Here is an 11,238-nt window from a genome sequence, read left to right on the forward strand (position 1 = left end):
ATTTTATTCCATATGCTAATTTACACATTGCTAGCATTAGTCAAGCAATATTATACATCTCTAAAATTCATAAGCATTATGCACTATGTACAGACTTCCAATTTTTTGATAAGTTTCTTATTTCTTCCTATATATCCAACATACAACATATCTGACGAGCGTTCTCTCTGGCTGGTACTAATGGTGACGTTTTTACTAAGCTATGAAAACTGTCCATTGGAGTGTACCTTAAGAAACCGGGGATCTAACTCTAGAACCATGGACACCAAAACGCTTGTCTGATTGTCTGTTTCACTGCTTGTCTTACTTCACTTATCTTCCAGCAGTAAAGGAACGGGTTTAACGTCGAGTTAAAGTGAACTAAGACACCTGCTACTCCCCCTATGACTACTGAGTCTAACGAATACGTTTTATCGTCACCGATTACTACTGCCCTCATGATTAAGTTTGGTGCATAGCAAACTACTAGTGCTAACTGCACCAACAGTGAATTGTGCACTGCCTTTTTGTATAGCGCCATGTTCAGTGCATTTGGTTGGCTCGGCTGTTGTGGGCCATGATCTTGTTCTTGAGCCTGATGATGACTGAGACCCCGAAAAATGTTTATATACGAGAGGAATGAAATAACAAGGCAAGATGGTATAATTATATAGCTAAACCAAATGTTTATACGGTAATCTAATATGGAGCATAAGGCAGCGACGCTAGAAACAATCCAAAAGGTAGCTAAGATGATGTATGTGCGCTTCAAAGTTACAATTTGTCTGTATCTTAGCCCCAACAATAAGGCGAATAGTCTATCCAGGCTTATGGCCGTTATCGTCATCAACGACACCACATAATGCTACGGATGTGAGGTAGACGGCGTCATATGCGTATCGACAAAGATTCCATTGTTCGTGGACCACGGAAATCCAAGTCGCAACAACGAGAGGCTGGGTAACAAGACCAACCAACAGATCAGTTGTTGCCAGACAACGATACAAGAGTTTAGACGGCGGATGAAGGGAAGATTCTTTGTAAAGAGCAACAAGGATAAGAAAATTGCCAAGAAACGCTGTGATGGAGAGGAGAATGTTAACTGCTGCAAGAGAAACTAATTCTTGTCGAAGTTCACCCGCCATAGAAGGGGAGCATAGCAGTTCTCGAAATGTTTTTGCCTGTGTGCTGCCTCTGTAATTTGTTGTGGACATTGTTCTATGCTTGTTTCCTGACAATGACAAGGCAAAAGTAGCGTACTAGACCCTAATCTGATCCAATTTGTTTTCTTCCAATGTCTTGTTCACAATAAGAAGAGAAATATACTTTCATATCAGGTAACTTTCATGTAAAAGGAAAGTTATTGAATTTTTCTTGCTGGAGGGCAAACAATCCCTCTCTATTTGATAGGGTGCTTTTCAAATTTCCATGTCATCTGCTTGAAGTTCAAACTTGAATATTATCAAACTCGGTAAACTAGAAAAAAAAAAAAAAAGAAAAGCTGACGATTTTACTGGGTCTATGAAAAATCTGGACTCGTACAATCTCCGAAAGCATTAAACTATTGAAATTGAAATTTTAATCAGAGATGCCAGCTTACTTTAAAATATTTCTTTTAAATTTCTAATGAACACAGTTTTGCAGCTAACAAAAATGGTCTATTATCAAGAAAGCTGCACGCTATTCAATCTTGTCGTTGTCATTATCTGGACCATTAATAAATTTCCCTTATATTACGACATACTACTACTGGAGTGAAAAACAATTTATCATTCCCAGGAAGAAATCAAAGGATAGATTAGCTGGTTCTACCTTTCATCAGCAACATTCACCTCAAGACTTCCTCTAATGCGTTGACTCTTTAAAAATGCGCCCACGACATGGCTTTCAAATGACAATGATGACGATCCCTTTTCTTTTTTACAGTTCATAATTTACCTTACGTTTCTCATTTATGATAAGAGAAGACAACTCGTGACTAAAAATAATTTTGTAACACCTTATTCTGGTTTATTTTTTAAATGTCTCATAATAAAGGCGGCGGTCTATTTTGCGCCACAATTACGTGTTTGTCTAATTGGTTAAGTTTAATTTAGGAATAAATTAGCATCTACAGTCAAACTTAGAGACATCTATGATTGTATTGTTGTTTTACATCTTATTTGAACTCGGTCTCCACAGGCAGAAAATCATTCATAGCTGAGCGAAGAGGATAAAGTACTGCATTTAATTTCGGAAAATGGAGAGATTTTGAAATAACTGTACAAAAAGCGGGGATTGTAAATTTTATCATATACACACTTACACATTGTGACTAGTATTATTATCCAACTGTGCTTCGTAGAGTACAAATAACGCCCAAAACGAGAACAAATATCTCTCGGTATTTGTACTCCAGAAAACCGGTTAGAAAATTTCCACGAAATTAGCCCGTACTGAAATAACAATTTGGCGCGTTGGATAATAAATCTCTTATTAGACGTTTCGTTGTGTAGTATGGCTGAGTATTTTTAATCGTTGCCTTAATATGGTTTAAAGAGGAATTAACATTAGAGTAAAATGTATGCCTATCTCTCTTCGATTATGACTAGATATAATCATGATAAAGTTAGAATTAGTAGCACGAAAAATACTTCCTAAAGAAAGTCCACAATCAGAATTCCTCACCACCGTCTAAGCATTTAAAATGCATCAGAAAATTCTATGTTGTGTCAAAAAATGCCCGCAACCTGCGAGGTACCTCAGTTTAGAAAAAGACACTAAAAGGCAAATATGGAGGCATCTGCCATTAAACTTTCACCTCCAGGATCCTAATCAAGAGTTCATGTCATTATCAGCCTCAGCAAGCTTAATAAATAATGTAAACTGGAGATTTTACTCGGTCTTAGATAAATAAAGGAATTTTTGACAATCTTCGAACGCATCAAACTATTCAAATTCAAATTTTGATTACAGCTGCGAACATATTTGAAAATATTTAAGTTTACCTTAGTAGTTAATTGCGCTTTGCAGTTTTTCTCGCATCGTTAAAAATTACGCCAGCAAACCGTTTTCTACATTTTGTTTTTTATTCTTCGTTTATTCTCCTCCTTTAGCCCGCGAATTGTTGGATTCTCTGGTGTGATTACCCATTCTCTCTTGAGCAGTTACATCCTAATGCTTTTGTGAACAAAAATTTATCAACCGCGTTCGAAATTACAAAAATAGCCGAAGGCTTATCTGATTCTAACTTCGTCAGCAGCATTTATCTCAGGACTTCCTCACATGCGTTTACTCTTTAAGAATGCGTCTACGAAATTTCTTTTAAGTAACATACTTGACAATTCCTTCTGTTTTTTGGAGTTTCCATTTTATTCCATATGCTCACTTACAAATTGCTAACATTAGTCAGGCAATATTATACATCTCTAAAATTCTTAAACATTATGGACTATGTACAGACTTCCACCAACAATTTTTTCGTAAGTTTCTTATTTCTTCCTATCCAACATACAACATATCTGACGAGCGGTCTCTCTGGCTGGTACTAATCGTGACATTTTACTAAGCTATGAAAACTATCCATTAGAGTGTACCCTAAGAAACTGGGGATCTAACTCTAAAACCATGGACAGCAAAGCGCTTGTCTTATTGTCTGTTTCACTGCTTGTCTTACTTCACTTATCTTCCAGCAGTAAAGGAACGGGTTTAACGTCGAGTTAAAGTAAAGCAAGACATCTGCTACTCTCCTTATTACTGAGTCTAATGAATACGTTTTATCGTCACCGATTACTACTGCCACTATGATTAAGTTTGGTGCATAGCAAACTACTAGTGCTAACTGCACCAACAGTGAACTGTACACTGCCTTTTTGTATCGCGCCATGTTCAGTGCATTTGGTTGGCTCGGCTGTTGTGGGCCATGATCTTGTACTTGAGCCTGATGATTACTGAGACCCCGAAAAATGTTTATATACGAGAGGAATGAAATAACAAGGCAAGATGATATAATTATACAGGTATACCAAATGCTTATACGGTAATCTGATATGGAGCATAAAGCAGCGACGCTAGATACAATCCAAAAGGTAGCTAAGATGATGTATGTGCGCTTCAAAGTTACAATTTGTCTGTATCTTAGCCCCAACAACAAGGCGAATAGTCTATCCACGCTTATGGCCGTTATCGTCATCAACGACACTCCACATAATGCTACGGATGTCAGGAAGGCGGCGTCATGTGCGTATCGACAAAGATTCCATTGTTCGTGGACCACGGAAATCCAGGTCGTAGCAGCCAGAGGCTGGGTAACAAGACCAACCAACAGATCAGTTGTTGCCAGACAACGACACTTGAGTTTAGACGGCGCATGAAGGGAAGATTGTCGGTGAAGGGCAACAAGGATAAGAAAATTGCCAAGAAATGCTGTGATGGAGAGGAGATTGTTAACTGCTGCGAAAGAAACTGATTCTTGCTTAGGCCCACTCAACAATAAAAGGGAGCATCGCAGTTCTCCAAATGTTTTGGTCAGTGTTCCGCCTCTTGTGAAATTCGTTGGGGACATTGTTCTGTGTTCGATTCGTTTTTTCTGGCAAGTTATCTATGATTGCAACGAGAAATGAGGTCCAAACAGCACACGCCTACCAACGGTCACTGAAACCCTACTTCCTAAACAATGTCCACAATTAAAAATCCTCACCTGCGTTTAAGCATTTAACATGCATATTTCTTAATATGGAGGTAAACATGACAATTAATTGATAGAGATGGAAAATAAAGGGATGCGTTTTCCAATCGAATCCAATCTGACTCGATGAACAATTTATTTCCTACTAGTTTATTATCATTTTTTTTTGTCTTTCGAGCTCGATTGTAGAATTGGCATTCAAAATGTCTCTGGAAACTGTCTACCGTGTTAAAAAAGTTACTTTTTTCATACCCTAAATGGTATGAATTAGCAATAAAAGGCAAGCCAGATATAGAGACATCTATCGTATCATTTTTAGAAGAGCCACAAACCATCTCTCTTAATTTGATAGGGTGCTTTCGAAATGTCCATATCATCTGCATGAAATGTAAACTTGACTGATCATTATCAATCTCGGTAAACTAGAAATAAAGAAAAATAAAAGCTGACTATTTCACTTGGTCTGAGAAAAAAACTGGAAACTCGAAAGCATCAAACTATTGAAATTGAAATTGTAATCAGAGATGCCAGCTTATATCTAAAATACTTCATTTCAATTTCTAGTGAACACAGTTTTGCTCATTTTCCCATACATTTCCTTCTAATTTTCAAGTGTGGATACGCTATTGTCCTAGAACCGGTACGTTCTAACGACTGTCTCTTCGCTAAGAGTTTGGACGGCTGATGGAGGGAAGATACCTTGTGAACGGTAACAATGATAGGAGAATTTCCAAGAAATGCTGTTGGGAAGAGGAGAATGTTAACTGCTGTGATAAAAACTGATTCTTGTTTAAGTCCAGCTTCAAAAGGTGGGGGGGGGGGGGAGGGGCAGCATAGGAGTTATTGTGTTGTTTTCGTCTACTTTCCACCTCTAGTGAAATTTGTTGTCAACATTATCTGTTTTCTTTTTCTTGTCGTGTATTTGTGATTGCAATGAGAAATATTTGTGTAAACTGCAGACACCAAGGCGCGATCGCTTAAACCTCACTTCTTTAAATTTAGCCACATAAAGACCACCTCACCAGCCTTTATTCATTCAAAATGTGTTCGGAAATTTTCTGTTCTTTCAAAAACTGATTAATCTTTTCCGGAATCCATCAGGTGCCTCACGTATGAAATAGCAATAAAAGGAGATTATAGACACCTGCTTCAGTTTTTACAATGCACTGAACAGATAATAATAATAATAATAATAATAATAATAATAATAACCTTTATTTTAAGAGGGTGACACCAATTACTTTTGAAAGTATTCTCCCTAGAGTCCCTCTTTACCTGGATCATTTGATCCGGATAATTTGAAGCGAATATTTTGGTATGAAGCAAGTTTTCTTTTATGTGGCAAGAGATTGAAGTCTGGTTGCGATTCTCTTGAGCGATTGACAATTCTCTTTTCGCAGTGAAAGTTGTTATCCAATATTGAATTGAAGGGATGGGTGGTCATAACCTTTCAAGACTCGATGAACAATTCTTTTCACTCTAGTTTTTTTAATTTTATCATCACTTGTGAATATTAAGTTGCGTACTGCTCCGCCTATTACCAACTCTTACCAGTCTTTCAAGCTCGACTGTAAAATTACCGCATGCTTCATATCGCACACAGACCAATGAATAATTTGTTAAAGCTCAAAATTTAGGAGACATCAGTTAGTCATGACAGATCCGACCTCGTTTTGAGTCAAGGCTTTATCGAAAACCAAATTATTCATTTTGTACTCGTTCTATAGTTACTTTTCTTTCAAGCCTATAATTTTTTTTCTTTAAATCTGTTATTATATTAATCGACGGGGAACTAGCTGATGGACAAACCAAACGAGTGCGTGAATCTGTTGCTTAAAAGATGCAGTATATCATGCAATTCTTCAATACGGTTTAGGAGTTTATCCAGGAAATTTTTACTCCTTTTAAATTCTCTTTGATTATTCCGAATAGCAACTGCAGCTGAACTTCTAAACAGTTACGAGTGGGCCGGGACCAGCTTTTTCTTCTCAATTAGTAGAGTTTAGCTAAAAACAATTATTGTTGGCAAAAACAAAGACATCGGCTATATTTCTGTTTGACAATACCATAAGGAAACTCTTTCTTGTCACCCTTTATAAGAGATGAATTAAATGGTACATTAGGATAAATTGTCATTTAAGGGCCGATTATTAAGTGGAGATGTTCTTCCTTTATTGCATTCGATACTAAACTAAAGATCTGTGTGAAGTTCAGACTTGACACATGATCAGCCTCAGCGAACTGAAAATAAAAAATTCAAGCTGGGTACTTTACTTTGTCAAAGCAAGAGATCGTCCGAGGAAACATTAATTTCGTGACAATCTCCGAATGCATCAAATAACTGAAATTCAAATTTTTGTCACAGATGTCAACTTTGAATTAAATTTGCAATGAAAAAAGTTTTGGAGCCTATTTTTCTCCTGTTTGTATCCCATGACTAAAATCTTAAACAAAACCGTGACAGGATGTTAACCTACCAAACCATATTCTTTTTGCAATTTTACAATCTTGGTTAGAATATTCAAAATGAACGTCGTTTATAATATTTCAATGGTGCATTTCTCTAAATTCTCCTTTGATCACGACGGTTTGAATTACGAATAGTTAAAGCGCCACACGATGATTGAATTTCATTTACCTCTAGACGACGGGAGTAAATATTAACCAGCGCTTTGAGCAATAAAGCGTCAAAATCAAGCAATTTCCCTAGGGAAGCAAACAAAGGTGGAAATTGTTTAACTTAACATAAAAACATGTCGAAAACTCTCCGCTGTAACTACTCTTTAAAGTTTTACCCAATGCCGTCACATTTTGTTAAAGAAATTAAACATGAGAGTAAAATGCATATAACTCTGGTTTCATGACAATGTTAGAATTCGAATAGGATTAGATTTAATCGAACATGATCTAATGATAAAAATAAGTGAAAGAAGTTTTACACTACGTTTCGATGACACCATGTCATCATTTTCAAGTGAGAAGAGAATAAAATTTGACAACTTAATATATACCGTGCAAGGCGATAAAACTGAAAATATGCATGTAAAAAGTGACAAATTTAAATAAAATTAAATAAATAGTTTTGCGCGTATGGAGTCTGATTGTGTGTTCAAGCATGCCCTTTTCTTTGTTATGAATAACATTTCATAAATCAGACAGTCCAGTTTTCCCTTACGCTTTGCTGAAGTTCTTATTTCTTGCTTATCCAAGGACAGATCTTACGAACGTTCTCAAATAAAAATCGTGACTTAATGACTCAGCTTTGAAATTTAAAATAATATAAGTATCAATTTGATGAGGATCTGGCTCCATGGACAGCAAAGTGCTTTTCTGATGGTTTGCTTTACTGCTTGTCTTACTTCACCAATCTTCCAGCAGTAAAGAAAACGGGTTTAACGTCGAGTTAAAGTAAACTAAGACAACTGCTACTTCCCTTAATACTACTAAGTGTGATGAATATCTTTTACTGTCAGCGATTACAATTGTTACTATAAAGGATGGTGCATAACAAACTACTGACGCTAACTGCACCCACAGTGCACTGTTCACTGCCTTTTTGTACCGCGCCATGTTCGGTGCATTTGGTTGGCCCGGCTGTTGTCGGAGATGATCTTGTACTTGAGCCTGATGATGACTGAGAACCCGAACAATTTTCATATACGAGGCGACTGAAATAACAAGGCAAGATGGTGTAATTATACTATCAAGGTGAGAAGTCTGTCCACGCTTATGGCTCTCATTGCCATTAAAGACACTCCACATAACGCATAGGCTGTGATGGTGGCTGCGTCACTTGCGAATCGACAAAGACACAGAAAATTGTCTGTTGTGGCAAAAAGCTTATTTCTATCGCTTTAACTTGTCAGGTACACCCCGTATGAAATTGGAAAAGGAAGCAAATACATAAAAACACCTGTAACATAATTACTGTTTTCTCTGTACGATCTAAAATCCCTCTTCAGTTAGCCCACGGGCCCATTATCGACGCTTCAGTATGAGTTACTTCGCTCGTGAATGATAAGCTTGAGGCCTTGAGCAACACGACTCGTGGACAAAAGAGCGATGCAAAACTAATAACAAGGACCTGCTCGCAAGCTGACCTAGTTTCATTGATGGGGTGTCAATCAAATGTCCATATCATTTGTGTAAAGTTGAGGCTTGAATCATTATCAGCCTAAGCAGGCTAAAAATAAAGAAGATTCAAGTTAAGGATTTCCAACCTATATCAATCGGTCAAGGAAATTCAAATGCTTATAACGAATTGAAATTGATTTATAGCCACACATGCAAACTTGCTTTAACATATTCGAATTCAACTGTGTAATTAGTAACATTTTGTGGCTTTTTTACCTCCGTTTCGTCTCCGACAAAACTAGAACAAAACAGAAGAAGAGCTAAAAAATGACGCGAACATACAATTTCCTGCCGCTTTCGTTTGCATTCTCTATTTGTTTTCCTCCTTTCGCCAACAAATTAATATTTTTAGTGATTTTCCTGGATATTAATAAGCCAAAGTTTGCCTATTATATCGTAGTTATACAATTTCTTCGCTTCCAACGTCTTGTTCGCGAAAAGACAAGTAAATTATTTTGGTATCAAACAAGCTTTGACGTATAAGGCAGGTCACTGAATCCTTCATGTCGTAATTCTCTCAAGCGATTATATTAGCAATTCTCCTCTGATAATGAATTTTTTATTATAATGCTAAAGTTAACATGATAATCCATTGATCGAGAAGTAAAATAAACGAATTGGGATAAATTTGATCGAAAAAACAAAGTTTGTGTTGCTACCTTGCTTGCTGCCAATTTTGGTGACCGAGAGATCAAGGGTTTTAGAGAAAATGGTGAAAGAAACAAAGGTATCAAAAACTCTGTTCAGCCAACTTAATCTAGGAATGAATTAGTATCAAGAGTCAAACACATGGACAAATGTGATAGTATTGTTATTCTACAACTTATTAAAAGCTCAGTCTTCTTATGTAGAAATTCATTCAGAGCTGAGTAAGGAGGATAAATGAATATCATCAGTGTGGGGAAAAAAAAGAAAATTCCGGTGAAAAGATCTCTATAAGAACCAGTAACTTAAATTTTATTCCATATGCTAATTTACACATTGCTAGCATTAGTCAAGCAATATTATACATCTCTAAAATTCATAAGCATTATGCACTATGTACAGACTTCCAATTTAATGATAAGTTTCTAATTTCTTCCTATATATCCAACATACAACATATCTGACGAGCGTTCTCTCTGGCTGGTACTAATGGTGACGTTTTTACTAAGCTATGAAAACTGTCCATTAGAGTGTACCCTAACAAACCTGGGATCTAACTCTAAAACCATGGACAGCAAAGCGCTAGTCTGATTGTCTGTTTCACTGCTTGTCTTACTTCACTTATCTTCCAGCAGTAAAGGAACGGGTTTAACGTCGAGTTAAAGTAAAGCAAGACAGCTGCTACTCCCGTTATGCCTACTGAGTCTGATGAATACGTTTTACCGTCACCGATTACTACTGCCACCATGATTAAGTATGGTGCGTAGCAAACTACTAGTGCTAACTGCACCCACAGAGCATTGTACACTGCCTTTTTGTATCGCGCCATGTTCAGTGCATTTGGTTGGCTCGGCTGTTGTGGGCCATGATCTTGTTCTTGAGCCCGATGATGACTGAGACCCTGAAAAATGTTTAAATACGAGAGGAATGAAATAACAAGACAAGATGGTATAGTTATATAGCCAAACCAAATGGTTATTCGGTAATCTAATATGGAGCATAAAGCAGCGACGCTAGAAACAATCCAAAAGGTAGCTAAGATGATGTATGTGCGCTTCAAAGTTACAATTTGTCTGTATCTTAGCCCCAACAACAAGGCGAATAGTCTATCCACGCTTATGGCCGTTATCGTCATCAACGACACTCCACATAATGCTACGGATGTGAGGGAGGCGGCGTCAAATGCGTATCGACAAAGATTCCATTTTTCGTGGACCACGGAAATCCAAATCGCAACAACGAGAGGCCCGGTAACAAGACCAACCAACAGATCAGTTGTTGCCAGACAACGATACAAGAGTTTAGACGGCGGGTGAAGGGAAGATTCTCGATGAAGGGCAACAAGGATAAGGGAATTGCCAAGAAATGCTGAGATGGAGAGGAGAATGTAAACTGCTGCGAAAAACACTGATTCTTGCTTAGGCCCACTCACCAAGAAAAGGGAGCACCGCAGTTCTCCAAGTGTTTTGGTCAGTGTTCCACCTCTTGTGAAATTTGTTGGGGACATTGTTCTGTGTTCGTTTCGTTTTTTCTGGCAAATTATCTATGATTGCAACGAGAAATGAGGTCCAAACAGCACACGCCTACCAACGATCACTGAAACCCTACTTCCTAAACAATGTCCACAATTAAAAATCCTCACCAGCGTTTAAGCATTTAAAATGCGTCAGAAAATTCTCTGTTGTGTTAAAAAATGGCTGGAACATGCGAAGTATCTCCGTTGAGAAAAAATACTAAAATATGGAGACATCTGTTATTAACCTCCACTGACAGGATGCTTATCAAATGTTCATATTATTTTTTCGGAATTGAAA

General features: G+C 37.3%; 1 protein-coding gene and 1 long non-coding RNA gene across 2 annotated transcripts; both read right to left on the reverse strand.

The window, feature by feature from the left end:
• Window positions 1–221: 221 nt before the first annotated feature.
• Window positions 222–2,645, reverse strand: LOC148720945 (uncharacterized). The gene is made up of 2 exons (XR_015993394.1): window positions 1,792–2,645; window positions 222–1,455 (listed from the first exon to the last, which is right to left on the reverse strand). It is a non-coding gene; the product is annotated as an uncharacterized LOC148720945 (long non-coding RNA).
• A 7,075-nt stretch (window positions 2,646–9,720) lies between these two features.
• On the reverse strand, window positions 9,721–10,931 carry LOC148720946 (melanocyte-stimulating hormone receptor-like). Its single transcript, XM_088737339.1, has one exon. The coding sequence runs from the start codon at window positions 10,929–10,931 to the stop codon at window positions 9,984–9,986; it is 948 nt and encodes a 315-aa protein (XP_088593465.1). The 3' UTR covers window positions 9,721–9,983.
• Window positions 10,932–11,238: the final 307 nt, after the last annotated feature.

Source organism: Stylophora pistillata, chromosome 11 (assembly GCF_964205215.1).
Source record: "Stylophora pistillata chromosome 11, jaStyPist1.2, whole genome shotgun sequence".
NCBI lineage: Eukaryota > Metazoa > Cnidaria > Anthozoa > Scleractinia > Pocilloporidae > Stylophora > Stylophora pistillata.